This window comes from Symphalangus syndactylus, chromosome 18, assembly GCF_028878055.3.
Source record: "Symphalangus syndactylus isolate Jambi chromosome 18, NHGRI_mSymSyn1-v2.1_pri, whole genome shotgun sequence".
Classification (NCBI taxonomy): domain Eukaryota; kingdom Metazoa; phylum Chordata; class Mammalia; order Primates; family Hylobatidae; genus Symphalangus; species Symphalangus syndactylus.
Window position 1 is genome coordinate 47,223,795 of NC_072440.2, and position 20,142 is coordinate 47,243,936.

Here is a 20,142-nt window from a genome sequence, read left to right on the forward strand (position 1 = left end):
TGAAGAAGATTCTAGAACCCAGACAGGACTCGGAGGAGGAGTGATGATGAATAAGTCTTTGGAAGCCAGAAATCAATTAAGTTATAGAAAATAATTTGCTGTTTCTTACTCAAGAATTAGCTTGGTTTCTACATGATAGACACCTGGACCCTCTACCAGCCCTCACAGATCTTCTTCTGGATCAGCTGCAGAGTTTGCGAGTGTTCTTGAAACTGGCCATTTGGGCAGCTATATAACCTCCCTTAAAATATGAATGTGTGGAATGGGAAACATCAGTCAGGTACTCTACGAATATAGCAGTTTCTAGACCCAAAGAAAATCACACTCAATTATCTCAACTAATTGCTGAGATTTCCTGTAACAGCCTTGCTCTTTGCCTAACCAGGATACTCCCATTCACAACAATAGTTTCTACTACTTTACCTAAACCTCCAGCACCACTGTTATGTAACTGCGAGGACTGAATTTTGCTTCAGGTAATAGAATACTCTAACAACAAGAGCTTAGACCATACAAACATTTAATTATTGTAAATAACAAGAGGTGTGATATTAGAGGATGGTTGTATCAGCTTTTCTGTCTTTTCACTTTTTCTTACTCAGTGGATCAGCAACGTCCCCACTCATGGCCACAGTGGTAGCCAGAATTCTAAGCCTTATCTTATCTAAACCTCCCACAGCAGCATTTTAGGTAGAAAACAGGACAGGAAGGCAAAAACAGAAAAAGGAACATTTTCTTTATCGCTGCTATTCTGTCCGCCAGCCAACTTTTTTTTCAGCTTAATGACACACAATTGGGTTATGTAAACACCCTTTGCACAAATCCTTGAGCAAAATGGAATATTCATGACTACTAAATAGGATTTATTCCTTGGGGCCGATTACATCATCACACAAATGACAGTGGGGCTCTCCTAGCAAGAAAGAAGGGAATAATGCTTTTTGAGTAGTGACAAAGAGTTCCTACCAGATGCTGTGTCCAGCAATTGCTTGGGCAAAATATATTCTGTATAACAGGGCTGCCAGGTTATCTTGCTTTGCATTGAACAGCATAAAGAATGCTGCAAATAGAGCTGGCATATATGACTCTTTCCCTGACCTATGTACACCATTCGGCCGTGCTAGGACCAGGAGGGCTGCTGCTTTAATGGCTTCAGATGGTGGACTCCACGATCTGCTTTTACTTCTTTACTTCTTTTCTACAGCTACTGTACTCCATGTATTATAACCTCTCTTTTAAAACATTAATTCTTCCCATCAAAACCCTGCCTTCCACCATGAACCCCTATAACCAATCCGATGTCCCAAGATGGGAAACCCAAGTTCTCATAGAAAAGGAGCTAAATTTTGGCAGCTTCTTGTATATATTGAGTGAGGGATTTGGGGTTTATAATATTAAATCCTGTTTCTGCCCTTTACATAGTTCCCTTTGCATCCTGATATTTTCTCTGGCACCATGCACAAGAAATGGTAAGTGACATCCTTGTCTCACCGCATCCCTAGCCTGCCTCTGGTGCTCTGTGCCTGTCTGCATTTTTCCTTCCACACCAGTAGTCTAGCAAAGAATAGGAACTGCCAGTCACTCTGTGCCAAGTCACAATTGTGTTTTTATGCCAAGCCTTGAGAGAGAAGGGTGTTGTGGGTTTCACTTGCCAATGGCAATAGAAATTGATTGCAGGCAGCAGCCAATAACTGGTGAAAAAAAAAAAAACACTCCACTAAGTAGCTATAGCATTGAGGAATGCTAAAATGTTGATCGCCTGTGGACTTTTCAGCTCTGCTGGAAGTAGCAGAATCAGCAGGATTTTTTTTTTTTAATTAAGGGATCTTCTATATACTTATGTCTCTTCTGCTGTATTTCATGTTTTGTCTTTAGTTTACAAAGTATGAAGCAGTAAAAATTGCTTTACTGTCACTCTAAGAATCTGGAATTACTTCATAGAAATTATACATGCTAACATATACAACTTGTAAAATCACAACACATTTACTTAAACCAGTGTATCTTTTTCAGAGCTCTAATAGCCACAGTAATCATTGTTTCTTCCTTAAATTTTTCACCATAGCCATTTGCCCATTGATGCGTTTATTTGTATTTTAAAGTACTCCAATCACTGTCCCCACTCAGATTGAGTTTTCAGGATGTGATCTTTCTGTTGCTACATGAATCAGAACATGCTGGTTATATGCAAAGTTAATATGAATGGTACAAATATAAAGTTTAGTTTTGCTGTCAGCCTAGCTCCTCTGGAATTGCTAATTTCTCTTGACAATTATGTTATTGACACTTTCTACCCATCAAGGAGGAGTTTCAATCCTAACTCTAAAGTGTCATTCATATCTTACTGTATATCTTTCTTTATTTAGATATTCCACGCCCCCAACACAGCAAAGTATAATCAAATGGACAGTAGAAATAACTAGATTAAATTTAGAACAAAGCAACGCACAACACACACGCAATCATATTAGAAATAGGTAATAAAAACAAATTCGGATTTTCCTTATGTTCTCATTTTTGCCATTATTTGTTTAAACATTGTACAATATATCCTGAAATCAGCAAATGTAGTCTGGAGAATCCTACAAACACTGCATCATTATTTATTATAGCAATAAATTTAAATAGAAATCAACAACAAAAAAGAAATAAGAGTGTTGTGAATTCTGTACAATTTGTTAATTCACTTCACAGGACTTTTCTACTGTTTTTAATGCAGAGTGAAATTTACTACTGCCACAGTGGAATTGCTAGAGCCTTATAGAAAATAACATATATGCACAGCTAAAGACTTTTATCTAATAAAGTAATTTAAAATTTTCATTAGATTCTGGTTTCTGTGGCAGCAAGTGTATGCAGTGAGGTCATTCTGTCTAGACAAAGTCTATTTAATTTCTTACCTCAAATCAAACAAATTAGTTATCTATAGATCTAGGCTTATTCTACAGCATCCAATATGGTTCCTTGCACCTGGGTATTTTGACTCCTACAACGAGATCACACAGCTTTATTTATACCTCATTGCCCTGATGGCCTTCCAGCCCAACTTTTAGTTTATCCAGAAATTTTATTTACTTTTAGTAATATAACCTTTGCCAATCAGTTGATAATTTTTGTTTGACAGCTGCATTGAAGTATTACGTTACTTTTGAAAAATAACAATAACTGAATTGAAATATATTTATGAGTTTTTAAATAGATGAAGGTTTTAATGGTGGCAAATATTTATAATTATTAATATTTATTTGGTTAACTAGTGTTTTGATGTAGGCATCTAAGTGTAGCAGAATAATAGTAAGTTGGCTTGCAAAATATCACCTAAAGGGGAATAAAGATTACTGATCATAAGATTTAATAAATTATATAAATCTTTTATTGATTTAATTTACTCACATAAAGTTATATATAAAAATATACTAGTCTCTGCTAGCGTATGGAATTTTTGGTCCTAGCTCTTAGCATGTTTTATTGAGAGCAAGATTTTTGGAATTTTCTGTTTATATGGAAAAGTTACAGCAAGGCTTTTGTTCATACACAAAACTGCAGTCAGTAATTTGTCCCCTACTGTGGAAGAGTTTAATTCTGTGGATAAGATTTTCTTAAACTCCATTTCTTAATATGCTCAAAAACTAAGTTTTTCTCAATCAAAAAATAGTTATTTTCTAATTATGAGGATTTTGGCCACATGTTTGTCTTGCCTGAAGTCCACTTAACTGCTTTGTTTGTTGCTGCTTTGAGTTCTCATTGTTGTTGGTATTTCCTAGTATTCTGAAACCCTGGGCTATTTCTGACTAAAATTACAACGTGTAGTTATTAATTTCATCGGATTTTCAAGGTACATCCTTCTAAAAGGGCTTGTACTGTTGAGAAATATAATCAGGTTTCAACATTCTTATGATTTTTAATATACACTGTATTTGGTTGCTTTTTGTCCATCTCAGCAAAAGCATATACATATATTTAATTTTATTGATCTTATTTTGTTCTGTTTGGCGCCAGATATAATTTATAGTTGTTATGACTGAAGTTTAATATGTTAGGTCATGCATTTTTGTTGGTGTTAGTTTTTCCGGTCAGGGAAGGAAAGGGTGATCAACGGTAGGATCAATTAAGCTTTGTTTGAATTTATCTACTCTTTAAAGACTCTATAGCCTCATTCAGTATTAGAGTACTACATCTGGATGATAGTAATGCCATTAGCAAGTTTCAACATTATTATTAAAATGGGTATAAATATAATACAAATTAAAATACACTCAGAAATTTCCAAAAATCTTGCCTTCAATAAAACACATTAAGAGCTGGGACCAAAATTTCATATGTTAGCAGAGATTAGTATATTTTCATCTATAATTTTATGTAAATAGATTAAATCAATAAAAGAGCTGTATAATTTATGAAATCTTATAATCAGCAATCTTCATTCCTTTTTAGGTATTACTTTTACAATCCAACTGACTGTTATTCTATGATATTTAGATGCCTATATCAAAACACTTGCTAACCATATGAATGTTAAAAATTATAACTATTTGCCATCATTAAAACATTCATCTACTTAAACTCATATTCTTCTTAATTATGGTAGGTTAAAAGCTTTCCTAATTTTTTTTTGTAATTAAATCGATCATCATTTGTATACTTCAAATTTGTACTTATGTAATTATGACAATTTATAAGGCTACCTAAAACCTAAAATATTGATTATAAGATTACTGTTTTAGTTTGTGGGGTTATCATCTAAGCTGGATTTGTATATTCAACTGAATTATACTTTCATTTAGTATGCTGTTAAATAATAATTTGCTAAATAACATTTTAATTTTTGCATCCATTACATTAGAATAAATATCCTTTTTTTTTTGGTAACAGGACATTTGATAACTGAGTGCTAGCCCTTTGTTTTCTAAGCAACGTGGTAGTGGTAAGATACAGACAATAGTAGAATGCATGGAATCAGAAGTGGTATTGCTCACTTATTTATTCCAAAAGAGGGCAGCAAAAGTCTATTTTATATAATCTTCTGCCATGTGCAGATGCCTTCTGGTCAGTGGTTATTTTTGCATGACTTATTCCTGTCTTAAAATCAAATATCCCTTTCCTCTACTCAAAATACGAATTGAAAATAAATAACAAAACAAATTTATTGTGAAAAATATTTAGAAGAACATAAAAATAAAACATAATCTTACCTGAAGCAGGTAGTTTATCAAAAGAAGAAAATTCTGCTAATTGTCATAGTTTTCTTTGTCTCACTCTTATCAAATTCAATTAAAACTGGAATCAAATTGTTTTAGCCTTCATTTATTCTATGTTCTTATCATTACATAGTCACTGAAAAAATGTTTATCTAATCGTACATAAAGCATCAACACTATATTTCTGTTATAAAATTATTGCTGATTTTTAAAGAATAATTGTAATTTTAAACAAAATTTTGGCATCAAAAAATGAGGAAACCTTTTGACTGAGAAATCAAATGTGATTTCAGTCAAACTTTAGGTGCATAAATGAGTGGTCTAATGATGGGTAACTTGAAATATGTTTCTGTTTATCTTTATTTTGTTGAGTTTCTCCTTAAAGAAGCATTGAACCCTGAACTCACATTAAAAGAAGCATCAGAAGATTGGGCTTCAAAAATTTCTTCGTTTCTTACATACAGTTTATTAGGCTTCAACTTTTTATGCTTTAGCTATGTGAAAAGTTGTCCTTTCATTTTTTAAATAAAATGGCTAATCTTAAAAATATTGAGCATGCAATTAGATAGCTTTCAAATCTTGGAATTGAAACTAATGAGAAGTAGGAGAATGAAGGCTGCAAAATGTCTGAAAATGTCAATTATCACTAAGTTTCTGAAAAACGACATGAATTTATAATCATTGGCTATACTTTCAAGAGGAATGAAGGAAAATAAATAGGGAAAAGAGAGCATATTTTGCTGAAGTAGACTGTCTTCATGACAACGTCATCCTTTGTAGCTGTCCATGATAATTGATATGGTTTGGCTGTGTCCCTACCCAAATCTCAACTTGAATTGTATCTCCCAGAATTCCCACATGTTGTGGGAGGGACCCAGCAGGAGGTAATGGAATCATGGGGGCTGGTCTTTCCTGTGCTATTCTCGTGATAGTGAATAAGTCTCACAAGATCTGATGGGTTTATCGGGGGTTTCTGCTTTTGCTTCTTCCTCATTTTCTCTTGCCGCTGCCAGGTCAGAAGTGCCTTTCACCTCCTGCCATGATTCTGAAGCCTCCCCAGCCATGTGGAACTGTAAGTCCAATTAAACTTCTTTTTCTTCCTGGTCTCAGGTATGTCTTTATCAGCAGTGTGAAAACAAACTAATACAATAATAGTAACGAAATGCCAAATTTCTCACACATTAACTTTCTCTATTTTGATTTAATTTTTTATTTGGTACATTTACAACTTTTAGAACCATCTTATCTTTCATAAGTAACTACATCCTAAGCTTTTTACTTGATAATGGAAAAAGCAATTCATAGACAACTTCATGCACTGAGTATTGCATGTAAAATGATAGCATGGTATGTAGCACACTGTAAACACTCTTTATTATTATTATTATTTTATAACTACCATCTTTTCTTATCTGAACACAGAAACTCACTTTCATAAGTCATCCTGAAGAATGTTTCTTGACAAGTATGTGTTACGTCAATGGGAGACAATGGGATAGGATTACCATGAGCTAGCATGTGTGTTTGCATAGCCCAGTGAATACATATTTATAGACAACATTTATTGAGCATGTATTATGTGACAGGCACAATGCTAAGTATGCTATGTGTATTATATCACTTAATCCACTCAGGAGGAAACTGAGGTTTAATAGTAGAGTGATTTCTTATTGTGAGGGAAAACTGTTGATCTGCATAACTTTTAGGTGAAAAGGAACTAGTTCAATGCAAATAGTGGAGTTGAGAGTTCCCCAGCCTTATCTTTCTATTCTGGCCTGGGTTTTTACTCCACTTGAAGTGCTCAATGCCTTCTCATTTTTTTCTTACAGCTTTCAACCTATGTTCTCAGGAAAAGATCAAAGTGTAGCCCTATACTCTTTAATGTAATTTTAAGTTACTATGTTACTTTTCCAATACTCTGCATTTTAAGACATCTAGTATTGTGGATTGGAAGTTTTGTCATCAGTTAAGGGGCATTCTGATATAAATCAATAGATGGGGGAAATATTGGGTGGTTTGGGGAGGGTTGTGGTGGCAGCAAGCTGCTCTTTCAGTATTTTCCAGTCACAACATATGTACAAGTACCCTTAAGACAATAGATAATTGCAGTCCACACAATCAGGCCTAGTAGCCTAGGCTATAGTACATGCTTAATAAATTGTTGAATGGGTAAAAAAATACATACCAAACATTTTACACATATTGACTAATTTAATCCACACGATAATCCTGTGAAGTAGATATTGTTCTTATTTTCATTTTGCAGCTTGGAAACCTAAAGCCAAGAGGAGTTAGGAGGCTGCCTCACAATGGTAGAGGGAATATTACAAACCTTGGCATTCTGGCTCTGTATTCTAATGCTCTTCACCTTTGTTTTCTGTTTCTCACTTTCTGTATCTTTCTCTTTTCCAGAGTTTCATCCATCCTTGGTACTCTTCACATCTTAGTCTCTACTTTCTATGTAAAGGATATCATATTATTCCTTGGTCACGACTACTAATTGAAGTGCATAAATTTAAATTTCTGTATCAACTTGCTATTGTATTTTCAAGCATCTACCAACATCACATGGGTCTCCCAAAACTTCTCAACCCCAGCAAGTCCCAAGCTGAATTTATTATCTTCCCTGCCAAACTATATTCTTCTTTTTTTCATCATCCACTAACCTATTAAATATTTTAAAAACTTAGGGTTGTATGTGGCTCTTAATTCTCCCTAACAGCCTACGTCTGTTGAATTGCCAAATCTATCCTTTTAAGGTCTTTAAACCTGTCTTTTTTCCTCTCTTTCTCTACTGCTAAAATCATTATTCAAACCTTCATCTTATATCACCTTGATTATCACATAACTCTTTTAATTGCTGTCACTGACACTGTCTTTTCCCACTAATCCTTTCCCATAGTCTGTCACCACTGTTATCTGAAAAATTATTCTCTCATAACTTTACCTGCTTTAAAACAAGCCATCAGCATCATGCCATTACCTACAAGATAAACTTCCTTTTGTGGCATCTAAGACCTTCCACAGAAGTGAGGGGTTCCTTTGTCAGCATCTTCTTCTGCCTCTTCTGCACGTCCTCTCCTCCAGCCCGACACGGTTTCACGCTTCTCTTGGTGTGCTCCTCTTTCACATCCCTGGACCCTTGTTCACTCTGTTTCTTGCCTTTCCTGCCTCTGGTTTGCTCTTGTACTCCTGGAAAATTAATTTATCTTTCTAGCCCTGCTAAAATTCCGTGGATTCTTTTCCTAATACCTTCAGGAATAATTACTGACATTCCATGGCATTTGAAGTTTTAATTATTGAATTTTTATTTTGAGATGTTTGATGAAAACAAAAATAGGTAACATATAAGAAATGAAGAAGAATTATAATTGAATTGTGATTCCATCAAACACCTGATGAATTAGATTATGAAAATTCTGTTGAAGCTACCTGGATGCACTTCCTCACTGCCACCATCTGCCTCCCATCAAATTTAATCACTATGTTGAATTTAGTGTTTATATTTCTTTTGCTCTTTAAAATAGTATAACTAGGAATGTACGTGTCTTTAAAAATATAATGCATACATTTTTTAGTTTCATTTAAATCCTATCACATTGTATATTGTCTACCGCAGTTTCTTTTGCTTACTCAATGCTATATTTCTAAGATTCTTTGTGATACTGCCTATGGGCTGAGGGTAATTCATTTTCACAGTTGTATTATATTTCATTTTAAACTATGTCACATGTATTTGTATTTTTTTCTGTCTTTTTTTTTTTTTTTTTTTTTTTGAGATGGAGTCTTGCTCTGTCACCCAGGCTGGAGTGCAATGGTGCAATGGCAACCTCCACCTCCTGGGTTCAAACGACTCTTCTGCCTCAACCTCCCGAGCAGCTGGGACTACAGGCGCCCGCCCCCACACCCTGCTAACTTTTGTGTTTTTAGTAGAGAGGAGGTTTCACCAGATTGGGCAGTCTGGTCTCGAACTCCTGACCTTGTGATGCACCTGCCTCGGCCTCCCAAAGTGCTGGGATTACAGGAGTGAGCCACCACACTGGTCCTATTTGTATGTTTTCTTAAAGGTAAATGCTTGAGTTCCTTTCAATTTTTAAATATTATGTTATGAGCATCGTTGAGCATTCCAGAAATGAACACGTGCAATAATTAGTTTAGGGCATATATCTAGGGGTGGAATTGCTATATATAAGACTACATGCCTATTCAACTTTAGAAGAAAAGGACAATTTTTTTTCCAAAATGGATCTGTCAGTCTCCACTCTCACCAGCAGTGTGTATTTCCTCTTTGTGGGAAATTTACATGCTGGCATCCTCCAGTAAGTAGTGATCCCTCAAAGTGAGGGACTATATCTCATTTTCCCAATCATCAGCTCAAATACCTAGACCAGAGCTTGGTGCCTAGCAGGTGCACAGCAAATGTTAAATGATTACATATACAATAGTTTAAGCACCATTAAAAAATATCAAGGAAATAGAGATGAAAGCGAAGGACAAGTGAGGAATTTGTTTATTACTCAATTTGGACATGATTTTAATTTAGCCCGAGATGTTTTACTTTTTCTTCCTTCATGAAATGTTACTAAAACCAGTGAGCCAGGACTAAAAATTAAATTTGTCTTTTCAGGAGAACTGCTATTTAATATTTGCTATTTTACATGGAAAAATTTATTCGTGTTGTGAATATTTTATAATATTTGTCAGTATACTATTTTGGCTCTAGAAACATTTTGTATTCATATTACTTGTGTTTCACATACACACACACACAAATCCTGTTAGGTTTTATGGAAACTTTTTATGTAAAAATGTGCTTTAAAAAATGTTCTTTTATTCTGTTTCTTAGTCTTTTTAGTAAAGAATATAACATAGGTTAAAAAGAGGAAGTCCTCAGCATTTATAAAGCCTTGCTTTCCACAGTGTGCTTATATAATAATATTAGAATAATACTTGCCCTACACTCCCTGTGAATTGAGAGACTTGATGAGATTGCTCTTTCGACCCATTTGGCTGATGAGAAAATGGAGTCATGAGTCAATAATCAGCTTTGTTCATGATGTGGCTCTTCTGGATTTGGTCTGGTACTCTATTAATATCAGTCACCGAAAAAGAAGATTTTTTATTTCTTTTTCTAGATTAATATTTTACTGAGTAGCCCACAATCACCGCTTTATTGAACATCTCATCTGTACACAATTACATGATGTTTTAAGATGTTGGTTTTCAGCTTATTTTGTTTATCTAAAAGAGTTCTTGTGGCTTTTCCTTATATATAGGTTACAGTTACTTTTTAAAGATATTTTGAATTCTTAAACAGTAATAGATATTTTATTTTCTGCCTATGTATCTTACTATTTATTGCCTAACACTATTTACAGTATGCATACCCTCCAAAACATGGTTTAGTGACAAACAGAAGTTGGGAATTTTTCATAAATTGGGAAGAGACTTTAAATATAGGTTTCTGTAGGACTAAACCACTGGCCATTTTATGGCAACGGTGCTCCAGGAAAATCCCCAGATAGTTCTAAGTGTAAAAGAAGAGAGATCAGCTTATCTAGCTAAATTGCACTATGTCTTGTCGGATTTTATTTTTTAAGACACTCAATGCTTTTCATTTTCATTTAAAATTGTTTCTGATTAATATTTAAATAAATGTAAACACTAGTTTTTACTAAGGCTAATTGTGAAATTGAATACTCCTCACATAGGGAGTTTTTAATGTTTGCAGAGGCATTTCGTCAGCAATTTTTGTGCTATTTAAAAGATCAGTGTCTAATGGGATTAAATTGGATAATCAAATAACAAACTGAGATCTGGGTACATGGTTTGATGCCTGTGGAGTACTTCTTTGATGAATATAAATGATAAGTGTCTCGTGGTTTGGAGTAGAAGTCACCATGCCACTCTGCATGGTGTTTCTGCTAAGTCAGCACCTTGGCATGAAATTGAGACTCAGATGGAGAAGTGGACTAATATGAGAAGAAGAAACCTGGCAAGGTTTCACTTTAGTGGAGTGGAAAATGCTATGTGATATTGTGAGCAATGTTGGATTTGGAAACTTTGAAGAAAACATCTAATGCAGATATTCATGGCTTAAATCAGTTTTTAGTTCCTTAACAGTCTGTATCCTGAACTAATTCTTTGATCAATAATTTGCATAGCCCGTTGCTTTAGTTTCCTTCTACATCTGGCCTATTTGTCCTTTCAATAGGATAGAAATATACTATGTTTATGGTGTCATGTTCTATTTTGCCCTAAGAGTTCTTTTTTAGTGTTTATTTTTTCCAAAAATAGTTATTTGCCTACTCACTGTTTCTTCTTTTTAATGATAAACATAATGTAGCTTTAAAATAATTTAAATTATGGGAAGAAAAATGTTCATCTATGATCACATCATATCATTATTATATATGCTTATATACTATAGATGTGTATGTAGAATAGATATAATAGTTGTATACAGAATGTATTTATTAATATGTTTTTCACTGAACTTTTGATTAAGCTTATTTCCCCATGACTTAATTTTTAATAAAATCCTAAATATCCCACTGAGTGAAATGTTTAATAGTTTAATCATTATTTCTGGCCATTTGGTTTTATCCTTCCCTGATACTTTGTGTTCTTTAACTTCATAGCATCCAAAGATGTGGTTATTTATTAGAATTATCTCGCAAGCTTGCCTTAGGAAATATGGTGACAAAAACAAAGGTTTTCTTAGAAGTATTCCACCTCTTTGTAAAATACTCTCATTTCTATCCAGCTCTCTCTCTTCTAATCATCGCCTACACAATTACTAACGTTTACGTATGTGGTGTTCCTTGGGAAAAAAAGGCATCTGGCAAATCATTAGTTTTCAGAAGTATTAATTTAAAATGCAAACTTTACAGAAAAGTGGAAGAGATGGTTTTCTAATGAATTCTGTAAATTGTGTAATCATGGCAGCTAAATTGTTTAAGGTCAGATAACTTTCTATTACCCAGAAAATAAGCTTATGCAAGCAACCTTACTCTCTGTTTTCAAGTCTAGTCAGAGCCCTAGTTCTTGTCTCCCATTCATAGGATGTATAAAACTTCACCTTCAAAATGGGCTGAAGCTAATTTATGATACTTTGACTCTTCTTGCGAGTTCTTCATATTCTTACCACACACTTTTTTTGCATGTCACACTAGATTCTAGCTTATGCAATATGGTATGGAAAGTTATGTTTGTAGGAAAAGAAAATTATGTATAAGAAATACAACTTAAAATGACTATTTTATTTTCCTCCTGGGCATTCACAATTGGTACAATTTTATGGAGAACCAATTTATAATGTTTCATTAAGCATTTCAATAGTTTAGATAATTATTAATTCAACATAAAAATTCTTCCAGAAATATGAGTTGGCTTGACCAGTTCATATACACTTTTACTAACCACAATGTTAACATGATAAATTTTTCATACATTTTGTGTTTTGAAATAGATTTTTCTTAAGTGGAAAGAAAACAAATTGAATTTCTATTGTGTATAACATCATGCTTCAATCTCTGTCTAATTTATCTGGTTTATGTCTGCTTTCAAAGCAAGTAATTGGGCACAAATTATTTCTTAATCAAAGCACAGTATTATGAATTAATTTCCAAATAGTCATAATTTTTGTTGGTCATTTTTGCTGATTTTATTCTTTGAAATTGACTATTTTTTTTTTTTTTGAGATGAAGTCCTGCTCTGTCGCTCATGCAAGAGTGCAGTGGTGTGCTCTTGGCTCACTGCAACCTCTGCCTCTGGGTTGAAGTGATCCTCCCACCTCAGCCTCCCAGGTAGCTGGGACTACAGGTGTGCACTACCACGCCCAGCTGATTTTTGTATTTTTAGTAGATACGGGGTGTCACTATGTTGGCCAGGCTGGTCTCCATCCCCTGACCTCAAGTGATCTGCCCACCTCCACCTACCAAAGTGCTGGGATTAAAAGCATGAGCCACCATGCCTGGCCAGAATTGCCTATTTTGATTTTATTTTAGAGATATAAATATTTTTGGTGCTTTTATTTGAAGGGGAAATTTTGCCAAATAAGTAGGTTTGATTAAATATATCTGAGTTAGTTAAAGTAATGTAGAGCTAAAGAGATTGTGCAGAATTAATCATATTTAATTAAGGCTTCTACTATTTTCTCCTTTATCTCTCTCTCTCTTAATTCCTCTCTTTCTTTTCTCCCTGTATTCTTATATCAGCCTACTCTTTCATTTGCTTGCTGTTAGACTGGTATAGTCAGATATTTCACAAACTGAGTATCAGGATTGTGAGAAGCTTAGAAGAAAGCAGGTGTGGCAAATTTACGTTGTGACTCAGAGCTGTATTTTGAGATATATATTCATTATTAATATTAAGGGCGATAATGTAAGCTAGGGCTACATTTCACAGATAAACCCTTTCATCCAGGATATAGCCATGGAGAACATATACAAATATACATATATTTTCTTATATTATTTTACCCACACATAATTCTATCATTATGCTAATAGATGCCAGAAGAATAGAACAAAGAAAGAAGGTATATGATGGTTTTGAGAAATTAAGGATCCTGGCAAATTCTTTGTCACTACTTCCACTGTTAGGTGAGTTTTAAATATCTACCCACTTGAATCTGGGCTGGGCCTGTGACTGCTACTTTGTGAATAAAATATGTTAGGAATGACATTGCACATGCTCTGAATATATAATTTAAAAAGACAAGCAGCTTCAATTTTCTGCTTCTTGAAACCTAGCTGCCATACTGTGAGAAAGCCCAATCAGCAATGAGGAGGGGCTCATCTAGAGGATAACTGAGAGTCCTTGCCCACAGCTCTTGCTAAGCTCCCAACCTACAGACAAAATAACTTTCTAGACATACGAGTGAATAATCTAGGAAATTCACCCTCCAGCCTCAGTTGAGTGGCGCCAGCAGATGCCATACACAGCAGAGATGAGCTGTCCCTTCCAAGTCCTCCTCACATTGCAAAATTATGAGCTAATAAATGATCATGTTATTTCAGCCACTATGGTTTTGGATGCCTCATTATGCAAGAAGAAATACATGAATCCATGGGAGCTGATACTGTGGAGGTCAGATAATTCAGCCTTTTAAAAAAGCCGTGTTAGGAATCTTTGTTTTGATTCAAAGTACAAAGGGAAACCTTGGCAGTGCCAGAGGATCTTATTTGCATTTTAAAAAGATTGTTGTGACTGTTCTGTGATAAGTGGATTGGAAATGTCATGGTGAAAGAGTAAGAGTGGATCTATGGAGATCAGTTATGAAGCTACTATAGTTGTCTGGTGAGAGTTGATACAGGTTTGAGTGCAGAAAGTGGATACAGTAAAAAATAGAACAAAGTGGATGGGTTTGGCAGATATATCTGTATTAAAAGTGAAGGGATTGATGGCAATGCCACTTTGATAATGTTGATAATGCAAAGATATCTTGCTCCTCTCTTAGTCATTGTATAATCTTTCATTTAATCTGATTTGCCCAGTTATTTATTTGAGAATAAACAATGACTGAGCAGCTGGGTGGATCAGAGAAGATTCCTATATTCTCTGACAAAATTTGTACCAATACAGAGTCCATTGCATCTCAGTCTAAATCTGCCTTTCCTGTGAAGTATGAGAGGAGAAGGAAGGAGGAGAAAATGTGTGCTATTCTGACAGAGGGAAGCCATAACCCAGTTTGGTCCATGACACATATTGGTTGGTTTAGTGAATGCTGCTTGTAATCACAGCTCATATAATATATAGGGTGTGTATTTTGGAGATTAGATAAGAAGATTTTCCAGCAATCCAAATATGAGTTTGTGCATGAAAGAGTGAAATTTCAGGTTAAAGAGATGAAGCAAATTCTGAATAAACCCAGAGACAGTACACAATTGCCAACTGTTATTCCAGATGTTTCTTGGAATTATTTGGTCATTTACTTGAGAAATCTATATACCTATTCAAACACTTACTGTGTATTCTATTTGCAAGGAATTGTGTTTCTCATTGTGTGTGTGTGTGTGTGTGTGTGTGTGTTTGTGTGTGTAGCCTTGACTACAATGGTTCTTCATGATGTTCATATATTTACAATCTGGTGAAAGAGATACAATATTTGAATTTAACAATTTGAATAACAGTATAGTACAAACAAGATGTGTTCAAAAAAACAGTTCAAAAAATTCTAACACTTAGATTCATTTCTAGCCTGAATTTTCTCTTCAAAAGAAGCTTTAAACATTATTGTTAGTGAGCACTTAATATTTTTAAATTTCTACCAGATCACCATCTTTGATATTTTGAAACAAATCCTGAAAAATGCTATTTGCTCTGAATCTAGTTAATCTCTTGCTTAGTGAAAAGAGCCATGGGCCAAAACACCTGAGTTTTAGATCACTTGCTATGTCACTGACTGATTTTGAGACATTTAGGCAAGTCATAATCTCCCTATGCCTCTGTTTTTTGTTTGTTGGTTTCCTTAATCCTATAACTACCTGGCTTAGTTATCAATCAAGATTACAGAGTAGATTAAAAGAGATGGCAGTAAATGTGAAGTACATTCAAAGGCAAAAGCTCCAAATAATTATGGTTAAAATAAATCACTTGTATTTATTTTTAAAAAGGATATCATATATAAAGTATCTTATATATAATGTATGTATATGTATTTGTTCAGGTAACAGTGAGTAGAACCAGATGTGAGTGTTTTTTACTTCTATGTATGAGACAGTGCTTTACTAAACAACCCCCCTTTTCATTTGGGTTAAAGCTTAGAACAGAAGAAACAAACAATCACGATTGGAAGACATAGCGTAGGTAGAGATGGACAAGACTAGAAAAGCTTTCTGCCTGTGTGCCTTCTTACTAATGCTCTTGATGAGAACAAAAACTTACAAATGTGAGGAAAATTTCTGGTTATTCAATTAGCTTGGTAGAGTAATTGAAGAAATTAAGAGTCTTGCTGCCTAGCCTAAGAAATTGCAAGCCAATAGCAAGGCATCAAAGAATCTGCAGTTTGGGCCTGGGTAAGGTAGAGCAACTGCTGCTAGAGACTTAGAAACTTTCTTTTTTCAAACTCCTCTCTGAAGGTTTCTGGCTAAGCCACACAGTGGATTAGCTAAGGGAGATGTTACCTTTCCTCTTTTCAACATACAGGAGAAGGGTTTTCAGCATGGTATGATTGCTACATCTTTGGTCATATTTGGGAATTTCTAGATAACCTGTCGGGGTGTTTATACTCATGTGAGCTTTGATTGAACCATGGGATAATGGTTTTCAAACTATTTCATTTTACTTTACTACTAATAACTAGCCTTGATGCCAATTTCATTAGGTACAAGGGATCTCATAATTTCAAAGTGAGCACTTGTTGTTTTCCATATGTATTTTACTCCAAGTTTTAAAGTAAAAACTAACAAAGCATACAAAGTTTCAGTTACGTAAGATGAATAAGTTCTGTATTAAAAGGGATTCCCATCCCTAGTTTACAGCATGATGACTATTGTTACCAATACCATACTGAAGCAGGAAATTTTCCCTGACGCCTTTGCAGGTGGGAACTGGAGTACACGGACACTAGAACTAGCCAGTGCTTCTGAGCTGGCAGGGGTGGACTCCACTCTCTGGGTCCCACTGTGTTCCACCTGTCTCGGGAGGAGGAGTGCAGGTGAGTAGGTCCAGGAGCTGGGGTGAGTGCTTTTGGGCACCACAGGAGGAAAACTCTGTGTGGGCCCTGTGGCAGCATCTAGCAGGGGAGTACCCATGACACCTGAAGCCCCAGAGGGCATGTGTTACAATACTCTTTTAGCTTTGCCATCCATGGCTTAAGTGGTAAATAGCTCAGTGAGCCATCTGCCTTTTTGCATGAGGCAGTTGCTCTCCACCAGCGAGGGCAGAGGGTCAGTGTGACAGCCTTTAGCATCTGCACCTGTGGCACCCGAGTTCTTGTTTGGCGTCCAGAAAAACCAGGTTGCACGAATGAATTGAAGAGTGGTGAATGAAGATGATTTTATTGCTGATGAAAGTGGCTCTTGGCAGGATGGGGAGCTGGAAAGGGGATGGAGCAGGAAGGTGATCTTCTCATGAAGTTTGGCCATCCCCAGCAGGACTCCTCTCTGAATCTGTGTCTCTGAAGTCAAGCTGCTTCTCTCCAGTGTCAAACTGTAGTCTCCAAAATCCAGCTGCTTCTTTTCTTCTCCTCTTTGCAAGTAGTTCCTGGGGTTTTTATGGGCACAGGATGGGGGATGGGGTGGGCCATGGGTGCTTTTGGAAAAGGCAGCGTTCGAGCAGGAAAACAGAAATGCACGTTCTCACTTTGGGCCATGGCTCCAGGTTTGATGGTGGGGCCCTCACTGGGACCCACCCTCTTCTACCCAGAATTTCCCTGCCTCCTGACCCTATCAATATTATATACTTGGAATTTACTAAGAAAGTAGGTGTTAGTTATTCTCAACACATACACATGCACACACACACACACACACACACCCCTACATAGTAACTATGTGAGGTGATGACACATTAGTTTACTTAATTGTGGTAATAATTTTACAGCATATACATGTATCAAAACATCACATTGTACACTGCAAATATATACAATTTTTGTCAAGTGCACCTCAATAAAGCTGAAAGAAAAGAAAAAAGCTTAAAAAGACTTTCACTTAGTCACATTATGATGGGAAACATGTTATTTTACATGTTACACTTTGTTTTGCATCTAATACATTTTTGCATGAGCAGCATACCATTTTTACTTCACTCAATGCCCAGTAGGCCCACCTGGGCTTTCCCACATCTGATAGGAACAACATGAGTTTCACTTTATATGATACATCTGTAATAACTAAATATACCATTAAGTAATGGGAACCATTCCCTTTTCTTCTCCCGACATACTTTTTAAAGAGTTCTATGGTTTGCTAATGTTCTTAGCAAGGGGGGTCAGCAGCTCTTGCTACCTAATTGGGCTACAGTTTTCATGTGACACATAGAAGACGTTATTTTTCAGGTAAAAATGACACCACAGCTAAATAACAGGAATTTAACCATCAAGACTGGGGACATGAAATTATGTGTTTTCCTACAACAGTTGATGACACCATTAGTACTCGAAGTAGAAAAAAGAAATAATACTCTTTGCAGACCTTAAGTTGGTAGAGAAAGAGCTTGATGATTTTCTGAAAAACATTACTTTTCCTTCTGCTAATCAGGAGTAAAAGTCTCATGTTTGTAGCTCACCAATTCTGCTGAAACAGCTGGACAATATCTATCTGATGACAGAACAACAATCAGCTGGAAATATTTGCAGGCTATTTAGGCATTCTAATAAGTTTAAACCAAATATTTATCTCAGCTGCAAGGATGGAAACAAATGGTTATCGTCTGGAAATGTTCTCTATCAAAATATTCTTTTTTTCAACTATAAGAACACAAATATTAGGTTTTTCTGAAAAATATTTTATTTGAAAAGTACTTGTCATTTTAGACTCTTTTTATTGAGTAATCTTTTTATGAAGATATTGCAGTGGCTCCACCATAGGGGTATATCTTTTTTTTGCAACTGTTCCTATTATCCTAAATAGTACAAATTTGAGAAAATTTTACTATTGAGAAATGGCTACTCAAAGTTGTAAATTTAACCTGTGACTTCAGAACTTTAATTCTAAATTCATTGGCCAATATAACTAAATGGGTAGACTTGTTCTAATCAACTGATCAACCTAAACTATTGTAGACAATACTAATATCAGGTTTTGTTTGTTTAAAGTCAACATTTCAAATGTAAAATCAGGTCACAGGCAACAAAGTGACTTGCCTCATAAATCATGGAGTGAAACTTAAAATTCTTGTCCCTGATTCACTGTAATAGAATTGCAGCATCTTCTTAATTTCTTGTTTTAAAATTTGCTTGTATTTTTACATTCCTTTTACTGAACAGATTCACAGTATATCATTGTTAACCTCTTATTAACAATATTTTATTCCCATATGGTGTCTAGATCTGATGTGTTATAGACTTTGAATAGAGATTGTTCAGAGAATAAACAAGCTCTTCTCAATCTGGTTTTTAAAAGTACCTCATTAGGAATACCTACCTATGCATTTTTTTCTCTAAGATATTAATTATTTTGACTAGTATAAGACTCTCATTATATAGTCAACTGGCATGAATCACTGAGAAATAAGTATATTAGAACATTTAGCCATTATTGACCAGAAGAAATTTTAAAATAGCATGTAAGAGGTTGTTGCCATCATATCCTATTATAAATTCCAAATATTCATTTCTCTTTATATATGTCCTTGGATTTCAATTTAGAGAAAGAATTTACTGATGATAATTTGTCCCCCTTCCTCATCTGATTAAAAAATCAATTCCGATGCAGTTTCATGCATGTGTGTGTGTATGTGTGTGTGTGTGTATATATATATATATATACATATACATATATATACATACATGCATATATGTAAGTTACAGTTAATGCTGTGCACAACAAATGGAATGGAAGCATTGTCTCCATTAGTTATTATTGTCACTCAAGTAATTTGCTAAAATGTAAGTTTTCTATTAAAAGAGAGTTAAAATTTCTCATCTGCTAACCAGGCTAAAAGAAGACTCAATTCTTTGCAGATATGTTTTCAGTTTAGTAATATTAAAAGACAAATTATTAGTCAGTTAGTAATCAAAAGACTCATTTCACCTATGGCTGTGTTTTTCTAAGTTAAATTTATTTTTTTCCACAAGAATACAATAATTCAAGGGAAGATAACAGTATAGATATTACATTTATCTGGAGAATTGTGCAAAAATACCCATGCTTGCACCCCACCCCAGAACAAGGGATTCAAAATCTCTGGGGATAAGTTCCAGAAAAGGATAGTTTTCCGTCGCTCCCTAGGCTATTCTAATCATCAGCCAAGTCTGAAAAAGATTTCGTTAGGC

At 35.0% G+C, this 20,142-nt stretch overlaps 1 protein-coding gene across 1 annotated transcript in view; it reads left to right on the forward strand.

Moving 5' to 3' along the window:
* LOC129467462 (uncharacterized) overlaps positions 1-16,773 on the forward strand; it is a 128,964-nt gene extending 112,191 nt beyond the window's left edge. Inside the window, exons 5-6 of the mRNA XM_063622352.1 lie at positions 6,212-6,270; positions 16,747-16,773. Of these exons, the coding sequence (XP_063478422.1) occupies positions 6,212-6,270; positions 16,747-16,773 (86 nt within the window). The remainder of the gene's footprint in view (positions 1-6,211; positions 6,271-16,746) is intronic.
* Positions 16,774-20,142: the final 3,369 nt, after the last annotated feature.